This window comes from Amphibalanus amphitrite, unplaced genomic scaffold (assembly GCF_019059575.1).
Source record: "Amphibalanus amphitrite isolate SeventyFive unplaced genomic scaffold, NRLGWU_Aamphi_draft 000620F_arrow, whole genome shotgun sequence".
Lineage (NCBI taxonomy): Eukaryota > Metazoa > Arthropoda > Thecostraca > Balanomorpha > Balanidae > Amphibalanus > Amphibalanus amphitrite.
In genome coordinates, this window is record NW_024882114.1 from 152,624 (window position 1) to 171,030 (window position 18,407).

Here is an 18,407-nt window from a genome sequence, read left to right on the forward strand (position 1 = left end):
GGCGGCTGTGGCCACCAACCGTCAATGATTGTTTCAATGCCTGTGTTTATCCACCATTTAGGCATGATTATTGCTAACGGCGTGCCATGCACGCGAGCAAGCATTCAGGAATTGGGCAAATGCAACTCACCGTAATCATTTCAAGTAGACAGCGTTATGTTATGCGTTCAGCGCCGCAGTTATGGCTCCTTAGGTAGTGTTTACCACTACACTTCAAATGAAGAAATCACACACTCGGGAGAAAATGCAAATCACTAACCATAGTAGCTTCTATCCATGCAAACCTTCGCCACACACAAATAAGGTAGTGTTTCTCATTAGGTACACAGTGAATGGAAAGAACACGCCTTCTAGCGAGCCTATTAAAGAGGAATCGAACGGACGCAGCTGTTCCTTGCAGGCACCTAAGTCCAAAGTTTGTGATATTTGACATCTTGATGGCATTATCAGGCCTTTGCGAAGGCGTGAGAGAAAACTGGATTCGTTAATTTCTAATGCAGGAGCTATTTGGCCTGATGCGAGCTCAGCAAATGCCCAACAAAAAACAACTTTATTAACAAAACAAGGCTGACGCATACCATAACTGGTGCCTCACAGCCAAACAAGGTAACGTAAAATTAAAAAAAAAATCAAGAACCAATGTTCGTGCACGAGAACAAGTTGACCAACTATTAAACCAGTCCGTTTGATCGCAGGTCAACAAAATATCCCATATCGACGGCAAACGACTCTTCTGCACGAAATTCAAGATCAATATGATTGATGTCTTATTTTGCAAGGGATGGTCTAAGGCGATTGTGACCATCATTCTTTCTTCCGATCGCTTTTCCAGTTTATGTAGAAAAATATTTTTGTCTGTTTTAGACGACTTTTAACACCAAACATGAGCTAACGGAGAAAAAGAAACAAGCAACTCATGGTGTCAGAAAAAAAAGGAGAGAAAATGAGCCACTATTGTGTTACGGATGAATACCCGTGCCAATGCCTTCAATTTGGACATGCCGCAACAGTTCTTTCATATCACGAAATGTGGTGCTTGAGCGGCATTGACGCCAAAGGCCTCATTAGCTGCTGAATGGAGCGGCTTCGTACCACATCTGTTCCCGATGCACAGCAATGCTTCATGTCTCGAATTAATGGAAGGCTTGCATAGACATAATGACGCAAGCTCAGGTTGAATTGCACCAATATCAGTTCGTCCGAAAACACCGTTTGCTGCTATGCAGCTTTGAGCTGAGAATTTCGACAAAAATGAAGAGTTTTGGCAGCATTGTACCCGGTAGGGTCGTGTTGTTAGGACGATAGTTATACAACTAAAACTCAAATAAGACCCAATTGCGATAATAAATAAATAGGTACCAGTAACACACACATTTTATATAAACTGTAAGCATCATTCTATCTCGAACTATTATTCGATAACAAAATTCACTTTTTATTAATAGCAGGTTGACGTTGTCCGGCGGGTAACATGTGCAACATCAATGCTAAATTTTGCACACTCCGATCAATGTTGTCAACAATGCTTCCGCCGCTACATACCGTTAGCCGCTTTCCGTCACAAATTCAACCATCGCCGCTAAGCGGGCCTTAGTAAGCGGCTTCGAATAGCTACTCTGGATGCTTTGCATAATCGACAGTTGTATCTAACACTGTTTACTATGCAGCTGTATGAGGAAACCGCATGAGGAACAGGAAGCAAAACTTACCGATCAAACACCAACCGATCAAACCAGTCCCCCGTGAGGAAATTGACGGTACCCACCATCGAGCACCATCCATTCAGTCCGTAAGAAGCCGAGACTGTGTCCCAATTGGCGACACAGAGCCGAGTGAGATGGAGCGGCGGCAACGACAGCCGAAAGGGTGCGTGGCTCGCACAATTAACTGTCTGAATTGACAGGGTTTTCCAGCGGCTGCGACGGTGAAAGGCGCGCCATTGTTTATCATCCGCCAGTGTCAAGGTCTGAGAGGGTCTGTCGGAGACGACCCACGGCTGCGCTCTGCCGGGCGCTCCTCGAGGGGCGTTCACCCCAGGCGGAGCGTCTGTCGGGGACGGACGGCTGTCGCAGCTCGTGCCGTTACGTCACCGGCCGCGCCGGCAGAGGCGGCCGGGCGTCAGAGGTGCCGCCGTGCCGTGTGCCAGTCACGGCCGGCGACACGGCAGGTCAGCCCTCTCTCTCAGCGCCGCACCTACCTATAAAACCGCCGGCTCGCCGGACAGCGGCACACAGCAGCCAGCGGCCCCCACCGGAGCCACACGACGACCACAGCATGACGCCCATCAGGGTAAGATAGCGAGCACAAACGTGCATCGTGGAGATAGGGTACAAACTACAAACACCGTAATTTCTCAGAGCTTCAACAATTTTAATCCCACTTCAGCTTTATAAGTTGCTGTAGCAGATACAAAATGTCTTCACATGCATGTATTGTTTTCAATTTTCACATTTTCGCACAATAGATCTTGCATTTTCACCAAAGACAGCACAGCCTCTTCAAATATCCTCCACGCACCACTCAGAGATAACATAAGTAATCCGTGGCTGTTAAGCATACCTTAAAACAATTACAAAAAAAAACTTGCCCGAATAAATGAGTGGGTGGCTTTGGGCCCGAGTGCACGCAAAACAGTGCTTGTTGCGCTTCACGCAAAGCTATTCAATTCGTAGCCTTCGGACAAGAAGGACAGAGTCAATACCTGCCGTTGGATACATTTAAAAAATAACTTTTAAGTTTTAACGCCACAAAATGGTTAGTTCCAAACCACATCACACGATAATCATTCAAGACGCCACAATTATTATCATTCAAATACGTAGGCAACCTTAAAAGTTAAAACCACAGTCTACCAAATCTTCGCTAATGGAAACGCTTTCCTTATCTCATTTACCTATTATTTTCAGGTGATATTCCTAGTGATGTTCGCCGGGCTCTGCCTGGCTGACGGAGGAGGAGGCGGAGGCGGAGGACACGGAGGGGGAGGAGGGTTCGGTGGCGGTGGAGGCGGCGGAGGAGGATACAGCGGCGGCGGAGGAGGTGGCTACAGCAGCGGTGGAGGAAGCAGCGGTGGTGGCTACAGCAGCGGTGGCGGTGGAAGCGGCGGCGGTGGCTACAGCAGCGGTGGAAGCAGCGGAGGTGGCTACAGCAGCGGTGGAAGCAGCGGCGGAGGTGGCTACAGCAGCGGTGGAAGCAGCGGCGGAGGTGGCTACAGCGGTGGCGGTGGAAGCAGCGGTGGCGGCTACAGCAGCGGTGGAAGCAGCGGCGGAGGTGGCTATAGCAGCGGTGGCGGTGGAAGCAGCGGTGGCGGCTACAGTGGTGGAGGAAGCAGCGGCGGAGGAGGAGGATACAGCAGCGGTGGAAGCAGCGGAGGTGGCTACAGCAGCGGTGGAAGCAGCGGCGGAGGTGGCTACAGCAGCGGTGGAAGCAGCGGCGGAGGTGGCTACAGCGGTGGCGGTGGAAGCAGCGGTGGCGGCTACAGCAGCGGCGGTGGAGGAACCAGCGGTGGTGGCTACAGCAGCGGTGGCGGTGGAAGCAGCGGTGGCGGCTACAGCGGTGGGGGAAGCAGCGGCGGAGGTGGCTACAGCAGCGGTGGAAGCAGCGGCGGTGGCTTCAGTGGTGGAGGAAGCAGCGGTGGCGGCTACAGCAGCGGCGGTGGAGGAAGCAGCGGTGGCGGCTACAGCAGTGGAGGAAGCAGCGGCGGAGGTGGCTACAGCAGCGGTGGAAGCAGCGGCGGTGGCTACAGTGGTGGCGGAGGAAGCAGCAGTGGCGGCTACAGCAGTGGAGGAAGCAGCGGCGGAGGTGGCTACAGCAGCGGTGGCGGTGGAAGCAGCGGATGTGGCTACAGCGGTGGAGGAAGCAGCGGTGGTGGCTACAGCGGCGGAGGAAGTAGCGGCAGAGGAGGTGGCGGCTACAGCAGTGGTGGAGGAAGCAGCGGTGGCTACAGCGGTGGGGGAAGCAGCGGTGGTGGCTACAGTGGTGGCGGAGGAAGCAGCGGTGGAAGCGGCGGTGGTGGCTACAGCGGCGGCGGAGGAAGCAGCGGAGGAGGTGGCTACAGCAGCGGTGGAGGAAGCAGCAGTGGTGGCTACAGCAGCGGTGGAAGCAGCGGTGGTGGCTACAGCGGCGGAGGAAGCAGCGGCAGAGGAGGATACAGCAGCGGCGGAGGAAGCAGCGGCGGCGGCGGCTACAGCAGCGGCGGAGGAGGTGGCGGCGGTGGCGGCTACAGCGGTGGAGGAAGCAGCGGCGGAGGCGCATCTTCCAGCTATGGCTCTGTCCCTGCGTCTAGCGGAACGGGCAAATATCCGCCGGCAAAGCCGTCCTCCAGCTACGGCTCGCCGAGCAGCAGTGGCGGCTACAGCGGCTGAGTCTCCGGTGACACTGTACCCCCGCCATCGCAATATTGTTCAGCCAGTGATTTGATAACTTTATCTCAGTGGATTTGTTCTGATATTGTTTATTTATAGTGTGTACGATGCGTAGAAATGTCTTATGAAAAAAATACAGAGGCCTCTTGCACCAAACTACCTAGCTAGGTAAAATCGAAAAACCGGTTTCAGAATAAGCTAATCTAACGGTGGTAAATTTGTTTGCAATAGCCCAATACATAATCCTACATGTGCTTGCAAAATTTGGCATGCAAATTGTTACATTTGAGACTTGGACTGGGTATACGATGCAAAATAATCCAAGCATTGGTGCAAGAGGATTTTGGTGCAAGAGGCCTCAGATCCATCTTTTCTCGTTTCGGCCTTACCACAATCAGCGTAGAAGGTCGAGTTATAGACGGTCACGGCCAGCACAGACGTGTGGAGAAAACTTCACTCGTCTCGTCTAGACGCTGTTGTTGAGAAATGTTGTGTGATTGTGATTGTTGTGTGAGAAACCAAAGTTTGCTTACTTTCTGTAGTGTTTCCGACAAAAGTCCGAGTTGGTCTAGTCTTCAATTTCCATTCCAACGGCACCAACACCACACACGGACCCGTCCTCTCGCCTGCCCCTCTCTGCCTGACAGCCGCCTCTCACCCCGTCCACACATGGCCAGCAGGCGGCTTCCGCCCATTAACAACGTCGCCCTACTTCCGTCCCTCCACGTGTCTCTGTCGCTAACGAAACAGTACTAATTCAGGCCCACTCGCTGTCGCCGACGCACAACTAAGCTACATTGACACATTCGAAACACACTGATGTAGAGCAAGCTATAGATAAAGCAAGCATTGTTTATGCTTCCCACTATCACTATACCACGGTGACTATAAATACGAGCACTATACGAGCACGTATAGGCAATGCATATTATATGTTTTGGTCTCGTGTCATAAGGGGGGTTCTGCCCACAATTCGCGGGGGTGTAGCTCAGTGGTAGAGCGCTCGCTTTGCATCATGCATGTGAGAAGCCCCGGGTTCAAACCCCGGTACCTCGAATCTCTTACCGCGCCGTGAGGCTCCTCTGACAAATGGTGAACAAGTCTTGTGATCTTTCCTACATCGCACTGTATAGATCACGTATTTCGCCACCCGCCTCCCTTTCATTTTGTTGAAATAAAGAAGCTACAGATGCGGTACCGGATACCAAGTTAAAGCTCTCGAGAAGAAAGTTTTGACCTCAGGTCAAAGCAAAAGGTCTGGGGTCAAATGTCATGTTTTCCATACACATTTTGTATATGCAGAATGTTGTAGTAATGGCTATAATGGGGTAAGTATCATCGCCCACAGCAGCTTTTTAATAAATGTCTTATCCACGGTGAAAGTTTTCGAACATTTTATTATCATAGATAACCGAGTTTCTTGATAAACATATCCATATCCATCTAATTATTGGATAATCACTGGATATATGAAACAGGAAATAAGCGGTTTCTGGGCTCCCGATGCCAGCATAATGAGGGCGGTGCTGGAGGGCAGTGTGCTGCCGCCTGCCGCTGCCATAAAATCTAATACACCAGTATAACACCTTTTGGGGCGACTAACGGAGCGAGCGAGAGGGTGGGCCTTGCACGTGCGAAATTGCGAGGGGGTACCTCCAACTGACTTGTGCACGGCACCCTCCTAACCGGTCTCTAGCGATGTGCCAAATTTGAGCACAATCGGCCCAGCCGTTCTCGAGATCTGGAAGCGGCACCCTGCACGTGCGCACGTGCAAAATGGGTCCCAACTGACTTGTGCACGGCACCCTACTTACCGGTCCCTAACTGCGTACCAAATTTGAGCGCAATCGGTCCAGCCGTTCTCGAGATCTGGAATCGATCCCTGCACGTGCGCACGTGCAGCAGCACCTCAACTGTGGCACATGGATATGCATTGCTTAGTGGGTGCCTACCTACATACCAACTTCCAGCGCAATCGGCCAAGTAGTTACCGAGAAATTGCAACTATTACAAGTGCCACACCTCTTCGTTTTGCACGTGGCACGTGCATAAGGGGTCGCCCACATGCATCGGTAATAGCCCAATACTTGGTAGAAGGAATGAAGCTACCCTACAAAAATTACCGCATGTAAATCGGTCAAGTGGTTGCTGAGATATACAAAAGCGTCCGCACAGCCGGCCGGCTGGCCGCCATACTCAGAAATTTCCGATCTAAGGAAAGACTCCGCTCGCTTCGCTCGCTCCGTAAACAGAACACAGATATATGTAGATACCTTCCACCGCATTCTATTTTTCAGGTAGATCGGTCGGCCGCCCATACAACGGCATCTTTTCATCGTTATCAATGACATCTGTGAAACTCGCTTTTCTCCAGCCATCTATTCTCTGTCCAGCCATAACTTCACACGGGTGTTCTAAACAGTTTCTCCGCGGCGGCCAAACTGATTTTGTGACACCCCCGTTCGGGGCGCGTCGGGCGCCGACACAGAGCACAAACCCGGCGGGCCGCGACGTTCATCTCAAATGAATTGGCCCTCGGCCCGTCCCAACCCTGTTATCTAAATCGAGTGAGGAGTGAAAAGATGAGAGTCTCCGTCCCCTAAGTCATCGCGGTCCATCCATCAGGCCAGAGCCGAGCTCGCACCGCCGCCGCCTTTATCGCCGCGGGCCGGGCCGGCCTTCTCCCTGGCTGCGACGGCCTCCCCCGCTTCCGGCCCCGCCCAGATGGTCCTCCGCCGGCGCTGATTGGTTGTTGGGGCCGACCCCGGGAGCAGGCCCCGCCCCGGGCGGTACGGCCGACGCCGACTGGTCCGCTGTTGGGCAGAGGACATTGGAGGTGTCCGGGCTGCTCGGTCTGACGGGAAGAGAGCAGTATTGGAGGGCGGGCACCCGCTGCCGCAGTGGCACCTGAGCCGGAATACGTCACAGCCGGCGCACCAGGCAAAGCTTCATGAGGTGAGGTGCTGGGGCGGGGGATGGGTTGATGGCGTTGACAATGATGGATGAGATCAGTCAGTTAACCTAGCAAACATATTGTAAAGCCTTTGAAAACCGATATCAAGTGCAGCTGTGTCTGTAATAGCAGTGTGTGCAATCACTGTCATGTAGCACATGTTCAGTGAATATAATACCCTGACGATGATGTCTGACTTAGACGATGACATCTCCTCGCTTTCCGTCCTTTTCTAAGGGTGGAAAGGCAGCGACCACCAGTATTTTCTTCCCATGCGCCAGCATATACCGCGTCATGTTCAAAATGGGATGAAAACTGGATCTAACGAGGCGGGGAATGTTCTCCTCCTTTAGATGTACGGTCGCCAATGCAACGGACTGGTCAGTAATCGCAAAATAAGAGCTGTTTTCGGAATGTTTTTGGAGATGTTGCACGTGGTCATTAAAGGCAAAAATACAACAAACTACGTCGACCTGCAGCCGAAAAAAAACGATGGCGCTGACGCTTGAACTCATCTCTAACTGGCTTAGTAAACGTGAATCTCTTGGGTAATTGAACAACACCAGGCTCGGGAATTCCTCGGGATCGGTTAAAATCAGGCAGTTCATTGGCTGAAATTTTGCAAGCTCCTCCTCGGTCCTCCACTCCTTGAAATGCAATGCTTATTGAACAGCAGACAAGACGCTAGCCTCTAGTGACGCATCGCTGTCTCTGGTGTATTGCGGTGCAGCGTGCCGCCCGGCGCAGCGGCCGCCTGCGCCGGTAGACTAGCCCGCAAGGCAGCGAACGGCTGCTGAGCGGCATACACGATTTCATGACGATTGAAAAGGATACTAAAAAAAAAAAAACTGAGAGGAATCTTTGCAATGAGTGCAGAAGACGGATAGATACTCGTAGAGGCACAATGCACATGACTAATTGGGAAAACAAGATTGTGGACGGATGGATGGACGGACAACGGACTCCTTTGCGATTTCAGGATGAAACCACCGGGCAAGTTTTGTGATCCGTTAGTTTCTCGAAATTACGACTGCGAAACTTGCAGGGGAGTTCATGACATGTGTTTGTGTTATCATGAAAACGGTTTCGTGTTATCATGCATGTGTTTAGCTCCATGCTAGCTTAACAGTATAAAGTTTTCGGAACTGTTCTTTTCTGCTTCATTCAAAATCAGCATAATGAACTCTGATCGAAAGACAGAGTGACAAAAGTGACCTACATATCCCTGACCGGATAAAAGGACAAATCTCGGTGATCTAAGATTCCAGACATGCTCTTGTAGGGTAAAAGGATGACATTTGATGAGATAGGTCATGAATGAATACGGGATATCTAAATCTGTGTTACTTCTTACTTTATTAGTTTGAAGTCCATCCGTCCTCTGAACCCTTAACTCCACACATTTTAATGCCTATGTCCGATGTTAATGTAAGCAAATTGGCGAATAAATTCTGTTTGCATTTCAAATACTCTGGAAAGATTAAACCAATTCAACACAATACTGATGTGGATAATCACAAAATCAACAACAGACCATTTGTAGGAAGTATCATTAGAATATATGACCTTCTCCTCGGAAAATGACCAAATGAATGAAAATGATTACTTATTGATGAATTGATTTTCACTCGCTACTTTTGCCTTGTACGATTTCACGAATTCGATTTAGACGAAGGTCTGTGACCGAAATATCATCAATTCATCAATAAATAATCATTTTCATTCATTTGGTCATTTTCCGAGGAGGTCATATATTCTAATGATACTTCCTACATTTATCATGCTCCTCGCAACAGCTCTCAACGATATACGAAACAGACCATTTGCCTCTCCCATTCTTTGACACGTGCCTCTGACTCTGCCGAACAAAGAATAAAAACTCCCAACTCGCCAGTTCAACGATATTTCATAATTGGATCAACAGCATCACATTTTTACTGTTCACAGCTATCTCCTATCGCATCGCAAAACACTCGGCCGCGGTAATTGGGTCTATATCGGAGATGTGCGTGCGGCGGGGTCGCTCGGCCGCCCGCTCGGTCGGTCGGTCGGCGCTCTGCCGCGCTCCCCCGAGAGCTGTTCTTTGGTTGGAGCTCTTTCATCATAACCTCATTAAGTCGGCGCCACCCCTTCGGCCGCATGATGCGGGGATTGACTCGGCTAATCGGACCGCCGGGATCTGCGAACAGTAATTGGACCGACGCGGGGTGATGGTCCGGAGAGGAGAGACGGAGAGGAGAGAGTGGAAGGGAGGGGAGGAAGGAAAGCAAGAGTGGACACCGCGGTATGGAGTGGAGAACGGAAGGCCGCTGTAGTGGAGAGCAAACTAAAGTGAACGATTAGGGAATAGTGAGAAACAAGTAGCAGGAGGAGGAGAGCAGCCTAATTACCAAATATGTAGTGTATTGTCCATTAAAAAACAATGTTTAATTTTCTAAGCTCCTTAACATATCCATCCATTGAAAAGCTATTGAGCTACAACCTACAAACATATGCACACCTTGCGTAAGCTACCTTAACTCCTGCACATTATTCACACATCTCATTGACAGATAAAGATAGACGATATGCGGGCCTAAATAACTAGAGTCAAAATAAGCTGATCTCGGGAAGACTCCCAATGTGTATTAAGAGCAGCCTATTGCGCCAAACCAGTGCAGTTAAAAACTGGATGGCTTTATTTGTAACCAACACTTATTCCATACTAACAGGGAACCAAGATGCGTGCTGAACTACGGACATGAGGTCCGGCCCAGTCCGGAGTGTGCTGTGCGTATGAAACACTTTTCGTCAGGGCAGGGCGCCGGCCAGAGCGGACCCGAACCCGGACCCTTGGGAGACCGGTGCGGCGGTACTCGGCCGGAACGAGTCGAGGTGTGGGACCGTGCGGGGAACTCTTTATGAAAGGGGGTGGAAATGAGGAACGAAAAGGAGCTGAATGTGACAGAGAAGGACATTGTTTTCAGAACACGGGATAGAGCAGGGACAAAAGACAGTTATGTGACAGGTAAAAAATAGAACTAAAATTGTTATTGTCAAATAAGGATATTTGAAACATAATTGAAGATGCAAGACCTTAACCCTCGCCCGCACATGGGGGGGTGGTTGCCACCCCCCCAGGCAGTCTTTCTGCTCTGCACTCAACATTTTTAGAGCTAGAAGGCTGATTTTTCGTATAGCTGCTCGTCTATCTTTTCTTGATGTCCACTGAAAATTTCAAGTTTCTGTGATTTTTGGTTTCGGAGATATGACCTTGTTTTTCAGGTCATGTCATGACCCAAATGGCCAATTCTCAACATCTTGCGTTTGCCATGGGCCTTGTGAGCTTTTGACACCCTGATTTCGGCCTTTTTTGCCAGTCTTACCTCCCACCTATCAAAGAACATGTTGTTCGACGATGTACAGGGGTCAAGGTCAGGGTCAAGGTCAACCTAGGTCATCTAAGATAATTGCGTTTTAGGCAAGCTGAATTTACTTTTTGTGAAGTTTTTTGACTGCATTTTTGGTAAAAGCTTCTCAGATCATGATTTCATGTGATATGGACCCAAAAACAATCGGTGCACACATCAGTATACACACAGACACACACAGACATACAAACACATATAATTGACCTTGACCTAACTTGACCTGAAATGACCTCAGCAGCAAAATTCTGGTCGGATAGTGTGACAAAGAGGTTCTAGCTGGCTTGGCACCAGAAAACAGCATCGTCATCGGTATTTGATAAGCAGCGCACTTGATATCCAACGGTGACCCAAAACAGCAACATTTTTTAGTTTGACCTGACCTGGAAGGTCAATGACTGACCTGAGAAGGTAAAACTGGGTATCATTGGATTCGTCTCTTCCCAAAGAATCTTTTTGGTCTTTACTGCTAAGCTCTATCTCCAACAGGAACGAAATGGCGCGGGGGGGGTGGCAACCACCCCCCCCCCCATGTGCGTTCTAGGATGGGAAAATGGCATGTGCGGGCGAGGGTTAATGGGCTGGAGGCGGCCGGACTAGGATGGATCAGACGGCGATTAAAAAGCGGCACCACAGCTTACGAACGGAAAAGAGATTAGTTTGAAAAGCACAGGTGCAAGATAGTCTAAGAACTTCAGGTCCCAATAAGCTATTAGCAAGAGGTAAAGATGGAAGTGAAAATAAAAAGAAAATAAAGAAAAATCGATAGAGAAAAGGTAAAAGAAAAAGATATAGAACTAGAAAAAGATAGTGTAAAGACCATGAGCAATAGACACAAGCCGCGGGGGAGGGGAGGGGGGGGGGTGAGAGCCGGAGGCGGTGGCCCGCGAGGACCACCGCTCGGCGGCAGGCCCATCGGTCAGCCGGCTAACAGGTGATCTGTCAGGGATCTCGCCGCCGCCGCCGCCGGGCCACTGTTGCTATCACGGCCCTGGGGTCTGCGGCCGATGCAGATCACTCTAGGGACGACACCGCGGGCACCCAGCCGTGGAAACGAGGCCGCACAGCGGAGACGTGGAAGGAGAGAGGGACGGAAAAGATACCGCAACAAAAATACTGCACTTGTGTCAAAGGACAAGTCTAGACGCGTCTCAACTAAATAAGCATAATTGCCCAGCTTGGTGTAAATAAAGCTGGCAGAGGAGCTCAGGAAATGAGCTTAGGCAAATCAGCTTAGGTTTAATGAGAACAGCTGCGACAATGATAATGGTTAACCGACATTCAGATGCTTGGGGAAAACAACCTATAACAGCCTTATAATTAGTAACTCAAATAGAATTAAAAACATTTTCAAAGGCAAAGTTGGTCAAAATATATTAATTGCTTTGTTCTCACTTAGAGTTCCCACTAAATATACGATTCGTGTTCTGCTTATTCTCTTTGACAATCAGCACAACATAAAGCACTCCTTCCTAATGCGTCAGGACTAATGCATGTAGCTCTGGAAGAGTCGTACATTAGCTGATTGACCACTCAAGTCCCTGATATGCCCACATGATGGAGGATCTGACCACAACACATTACATGACCAGAGGCGGGGGCAGAATGAGGCGATACCGCACAATGCCTGTTGTCATTACGGAAATTAGTATAACAGCCGCCCGTGAACGATAGGCGGTTAACGGCGAAACTTGAAGACAACAAGCTCAGAAGCTTGCATGAACTAACTATCGCGGGAAAGACGCGAATAATCTAGAGACGCAGAGACGGTATTCAACAAAATACAGTGTCGATGTCCAAAGAAGCTCAAGTTTTCTAAGCAATGTGTGGCTGCAATGACATGCCTTGGCCATTAACTAACAGGAACCATTTCGACCTAAAAGTTGATGAAGTCACCGCCGCGGTCGGAGCCATTCCGCTCCACTGAACACCATACGATGATATGCGGTTATTCGCGTGTGTATATTCTGCGCTCGGTGACTCGGAGCCGGGGCCGGCGCGCGGGTCGCTCGGCGCTCTGATTATGTAGAGGACCGGTCGGCGCAATTCATCATAGCTGTCGACACTGTCGGCCAAATGAAACGGAAGCCACCGCACACAAACGAGATGGATCGCCATGAATAATGCAGTACTTTCCAGGCCTGCTAAACATGATTTTCGTTTTGGCGAATTGAAACAGAAAGCCAGGCGGCCGGCGTGCGATGGCGCTGTGGCTTTTGTTCTCGGCCGGCGAAGTTCCTGTGGTGTGTAAATGAGACGAATGAAATTAATACTTTCGCCAGAGGCTAATGTCTTTAAATATTTCCGAATGAGATAGGCTGTATAGAGTTAGCTGTGGAAGAACATCAAAGACAGAATTATGCCTTGAACAAAGTTGAGACGCTAGCAGGAAGTTGGAGGGATTTTCCGCCAAATCAAATATTATAATGTATCTCCATTCTCTATTCATCGGAGATAGCCCCATGTGTCAAAAGCGCCACAGCTGTGAGCTACACTCAAAGTTAACCTTCTAGCTTAATGAAATACCACCGACGTCCCTAACGCTGACGTCCCTTGAAATCATAATTACTGACGCCGTGTCTGCTCTGTATAAAAAGGAGTTCGGTAACCACCAATCCCATTTGACACTGAAGCTGACGCAAATGTCCCGCTCTTCTCCCTCAGGATGGAGCCGTACCCCAGCTCGGGCTCGGTACTCAGTATCGCCGACCTGATCCGGCCATCTCCGGCCCGCGGCGGCGGCCTCTGCCCCTCCGGACCCGCTGGAGGAGTCTGTCCGGAGCCGAGCGAGGCCCGGGTGCCGGCGCTGCCCGCCGAACAGCTCACACCACAGCCCGACCCACACCTGGAGCAGTTCTCATCAGCGGCCCGCTCCAAGGGGTACCGGCTCGAGCGGCACCTCGACGAGCTGGCAGAGCGGCGCGACGAGCGAGCCGAGTCGAGGGCTCGCGTCGAGCCGGGCGAGCGGGCCACCAGAGACGTCCCGGATAACCACGACAGTGGGAATGGAGCCCCGACCCGCGAGCCGGCGCTGCGAGAGGCTGATGAGAACCGCGCCCTGCCCGGCTTCCGACTCAAAGCATCCGGCAAGAAGGCCCGCGTCGGCAAAGTGATGCGGCTGAACGTGAACGCCCGCGAGCGGCGCTGCATGCACGACCTCAACGACGCGCTGGACGAGCTGCGCTCCGTCATCCCGTACGCGCACTCGCCCTCTGTGCGCAAACTGAGCAAGATCGCCACCCTGCTGCTGGGCAAAAACTACATCATGATGCAGGGGAACGCTATCGAGGAGCTGCGCAGGATAATCGCCTACCTCAGCCACCTGACGGGGATCCACGTGCCGACGCCGGCGATGGCGGCGTACGACTCTCTCAATCTGCAGGGAAACCTGCAGCCGCGCGTCGGCCTCTTACCGGCGCTGGGCGAGGACGTGAGGCCAGAGTTCAGCATGTCACCGTCGCCGCAGGGCCTCAGCGACTGAGCCAGCTGTGGCTCAGTGATTGAGCCGCCTGTGGCTCGGCGGCCGAGACGGCGGTGGCTCAGCGACTGACTCGGCTGTGCGCCGCGGGGGCCCTCCGGTTTAGCAACTGAAACTGAGCCGGCAGCCGGTGGCAGAGACCGAGACTGAGACGGGGTCTTTGTTGGACACGCGGCGGAGAAAGCTGTCCCTGGTGTGGGAGTCTGTCCCGCCCGCGGTACGTGGAATGGTATCTGCGTGTGTGAATATAAAATTGTCAAATGAAAAGAGCTGGCGACAAACGCCAGACTGCGTGCGGCTTGTGAGTGGAAATTAGCACAATAATTGTCAGAGCCACTGATTAGGTGTTGGAACAATCGACTTTGTTGTCTTGCAGCAATCTGACATTCTTGTTGCTAAAATCCAGGCTGAACGATTGCTCGGATACAGACAACTGGATACGTGATGATTTATTGAAACTATTAGTGATTGCGAGTATGGGAGCTCGAGTGAGTGTGTGTCGCTTCCGTGAATGGTGAACGCTGCACTGTAATATATTAATTTGTGAATGGTGATAGCGTTCCCTCACCCGCTGATCATCAGTGGTTTAATTCATGAAGATGTGTTACTGACGACGAGTGTGCCAATTAACTTTGGATGGTGGCCTGGTTTTCTTCACATCTGCATCACTCATTTACTACGAGTTTTTTTCTACATGTATGCATGTATATTCACCTTCGTAAATTTACGCCGTTATTGCTTGCGGTGCAGTATACCTTCAGGCGCAAACTGTAGTGACATCTTGCGGCAGCGTTACAACATAGGCTGGGAGATGTGCGGTACAGCATAACTTCAGGCGCATACTGTAGTGGCATCTAGCGGCAGCTATGCAACTTGATACACGTGAAATTCGGTACATCGTAAGCTCGCTCTCACACAGCACACGCTCTCTCAGCGGCGCGCACTCAGAGGCATACAGACACTCTCCCCCCCCCCCCCCCCCAGGGCCTCGCCGGTCCACCGTCCACCGGCAAAGTTTCAGGAAATTTTCGTCGCTACACCGTCACCTGACTTGAAGAACCGACCACACACTGCACACACAGCGCAGTCCGCATCAGAAGTTTCATCTCAGTCCTCGTTTTATGGCGGCTAATAAAAGCGTTACATTTCAGCACCGTGACATAAGGAGCACGCAGTAATGGGAACGATGATGTGGGACACGCTCCAATTAGAATAATGAGTCCCACGATTGCCGTTTACGGTTAACAGCGGAAACGGTAGATTCGCTCGCCTCCGAGTTCTTGACACCGCTCAGGAAATACGTGAGCTGAAACAATACGGCTCAGCAATACTTTGTGCATACTTTGTGTGCAAAGTATGCAGCCATAAACAATATTTCAATCGCATAAATTGTAGTTTCCCTTCGAATACTGATGGAAGAAAACCGTCCATGTTCGCATTCGTAAAACAGTAGATACCTAAAAGGTAGAACTAAACGAGGCATACAGGTTATCAACGGTACTCGGCATATATTCCACAAAAGGCGACGAGAAGACTCAAGACATATTGTTGGCATCGAATGAGAAGACAAAAGTTTCCACGTACGATCACAAGAATTCACTATTTGGGTAGTTCAAACGAAAAACGGAATCCTTTGGAGGAGATTCACATAAATATCATATAACAGTCAGTCGAAAATAAACCAAAGATGCCTGAGAAATGAAACTAGAGAATTTGAAAGCTATGGTTCCTAGAAGTGCGTTGTGATGTTTGATTACAAATACGAACAATGGTAAGGGCGAATTATTCTAAATATATTCAGAAAAATGCTAACGAGTGGGGAACTCCACTGAATATCTACGGCGACTGCCCAATGTCCATCACCGCACGAAATGAAATAATGTAAATGAACCCCGCCATCTGACCAGCATTCCCCGAACAGCTCCGGTCATTTCTCTATCGGAGCGGCGGGCGGTGCGGCGCGGCACCATCCGCTGAAGGACCTCCCCAGTGACCGGGGCGGCGGACCCGATCCCCGGCCTCTGCGCTGACCGGACCGGACCCGATCCCCGGCCTCTGCGCTGACCGGACCGGACCCGATCCCCGGCCTCTCCGCCGTCCAATCGAGTGTGAAACTGCCGGCCGGGGCCTGCATCATGCCGCCGGACAGTGACGGAGCTGAGCTGTTTGTACGCGGCTCGGCGCCGTGTCGGTATATCAGGACGGTCGGCTAAACCCCCTGGGAGAGCGGCCGAGGCCGCCGGCTGTGACCGGAGACACGCCGGGACGGGACGGGACGGGCCGTCAGCGGTCCCCCGGCGCCGCCGGCGGATTTGCACGCGGCCAATAACACGGTCCGCTGGTAAACAATGATTGCGTGCGGCGGCACCTGAGGCGGCGCCACGCAGACTGACCCGACCCTCCCCCCGGTACCCCCCCCCCCCCCCCCAACGCGAGGTGTAGCGGGAGGCGCCGGGTAGGGAAACGACCGACGCCCTCCGTAATGTTCTCCGTGGCTGAGATTTTTGCACATTGGTCCCTCTACCACTGCATCTTATTCCTGCGTAACAGCGCGCCGCAGTCAAGTTCAATCATACTTTATGAAATACCTGACACAAGCTTTTCAGTATCTATTTGGACCACAAAACATTATAGGCTTTCGAACCACGCCAGACAAAACATCCGCTTAGCTGAAATCAGTTTTCTCCCCTCGCTAAAGCACGTAGGAGGACGCTACTAAATTCTGACAATGTCGCGTCGATCCCACGTCTAATGCAAATGGATGGCGCTGGCGTCCTCGCCGGTGGCGCGATAAAAAGCGCGCCAAACCGATGCATCGGAGAGAGGCTGGCAGCGCCGAGCACGCGTCGGCTAATCCAGTTAACCTCGGCGAACAGCTACTAAGTGAAACTGATAGCGTGATTCATGGCCGCGCTGTGACTGTGAGCCGCGTCTCGCTGAGCCGGGCCCGTTTGTTTTATCATCACCGATCGGCGGCAGTCAGTCAAGTGGCCCGGAGAGCGCGCCCAGAGACGGGCCGCGCCCGAGAGCCGGGCTGATAAGAAAATGATGACTGAATCACATGATGGCAACAAAGAGTTATGGGTCAATTTGAAATATTGTCTCAAGAGATTTCATAAGAAATATGATGCAGGAAAATGGAAGCAGAGTCACGGTAGCAACATCTATAATGTGGCTTTTTCATCTTTCCTTTTGACAATTTGTGAGGATACGGTTTAACTTTAAGACTATTCTTAGGTACGCGACATAGGAATCCGCCCATCCTTACCGATTAGCGCACAGGGATTTTTAACCACACAGATGAGGCAATGAAAGCGCTATGACTGCGCGGTGCCGACGTACCCTCGTAATAACTGTCACCGAACACCGGTGGCCGGGGACCATCCATTCTGAGCTCCCTGTAATGGGGCTCCTCTCCGGTAACAAGTGTCGCTGCCGCGAGCAGAGCCGCGGGGTGCCCAGGGGGCAGGTGTCCCCCACTGCAGCCCGCCGCGCAGCCACCATATGGCCCCGTCATTTAGGTCGCATTCAGCGCGTATTTGGCCGCGGCTGGGGGCGCCTGAAGAGCGGCCGGGGGGTCCGGTCACCGGGGGCCGGCCCCGGGGCACAATGCCTCCGGGACGACAGATGGTGGCCGCGCCATCTGTTCGCCGCCGAGTAGAGCGCTGCGCCGGATTAGCCGCCCGGTCTGCGGCGGCTGCGGTGCTGACGATCGCGCCCACTCAACCCGCATATGCCGCCGCTCGCCAACCGGTGCGGTGTGCCGAGCTTGTTAGCGAACGGGGAAGGGACAGCGGTTCTGGTTACAGGGCAGAAAGGAGCTAACGGTAGAGGATGCGGTTCAGCAGCGGATTGATATGTTGATCTACCGTTGCTGGTAAAAACGGACATTCACTGAACTCCAATGCCTCTGATACTGGCAACAGTTGCTGTCTTCTTTATGTATTTAAACCGATAGCGATTATCTGCTCTTCGGACAAAATTGGGGCGACGCCGTGGGCCTCTATGTACTATATATTGTCACAGGCGTGGGCCTCTATATTGTAGATAGGCCTGGGCCAGCCCCGAATATATTGCTTTTCGAGGCGGATTCAGCAAACGTCAGTCTGCAAACTGGATATGCGAGTTGACAATGGTTGATGAATGAAGCCCATGACAAGCCCTTACACTCAAACTATCTGCCGGTCTTTTTGCGCTCAACACAC

The 18,407-nt window shown here is 51.5% G+C and overlaps 3 protein-coding genes and 1 non-coding gene across 8 annotated transcripts in view; 3 read left to right on the plus strand and 1 right to left on the minus strand.

Annotated features, from left to right (window-relative positions):
- The window catches only part of LOC122363435 (intraflagellar transport protein 52 homolog), a 117,125-nt gene that overhangs the window by 85,094 nt on the left and 13,624 nt on the right, over positions 1 to 18,407 (minus strand). The window lies entirely within an intron of this gene.
- On the plus strand, positions 2,235 to 4,500 carry LOC122363434 (loricrin-like). 3 transcript variants are annotated; one of them, XM_043332703.1, is made up of 3 exons: positions 2,235 to 2,289; positions 2,907 to 3,860; positions 3,891 to 4,462. In XM_043332703.1, the coding sequence occupies exons 1-3, from the start codon at positions 2,275 to 2,277 to the stop codon at positions 4,362 to 4,364; spliced, it is 1,443 nt and encodes a 480-aa protein (XP_043188638.1). In that variant the 5' UTR covers positions 2,235 to 2,274; the 3' UTR covers positions 4,365 to 4,462. The 3 variants fall into 3 exon arrangements, with proteins under 3 accessions (XP_043188638.1, XP_043188639.1, XP_043188637.1); XM_043332704.1 differs by having other exon boundaries at positions 2,907 to 3,438; positions 3,577 to 4,462; XM_043332702.1 differs by having other exon boundaries at positions 2,907 to 4,500.
- Trnaa-ugc lies at positions 5,341 to 5,420 on the plus strand. The gene is given in 2 exon segments: positions 5,341 to 5,377; positions 5,385 to 5,420. It is a non-coding gene; the product is annotated as a tRNA-Ala (tRNA).
- On the plus strand, positions 7,165 to 14,844 carry LOC122363438 (class E basic helix-loop-helix protein 22-like). Its single transcript, XM_043332709.1, has 2 exons — positions 7,165 to 7,319; positions 13,389 to 14,844. Exons 1-2 carry the CDS (start codon positions 7,315 to 7,317, stop codon positions 14,203 to 14,205), a joined length of 822 nt encoding a protein of 273 aa, XP_043188644.1. The 5' UTR covers positions 7,165 to 7,314; the 3' UTR covers positions 14,206 to 14,844.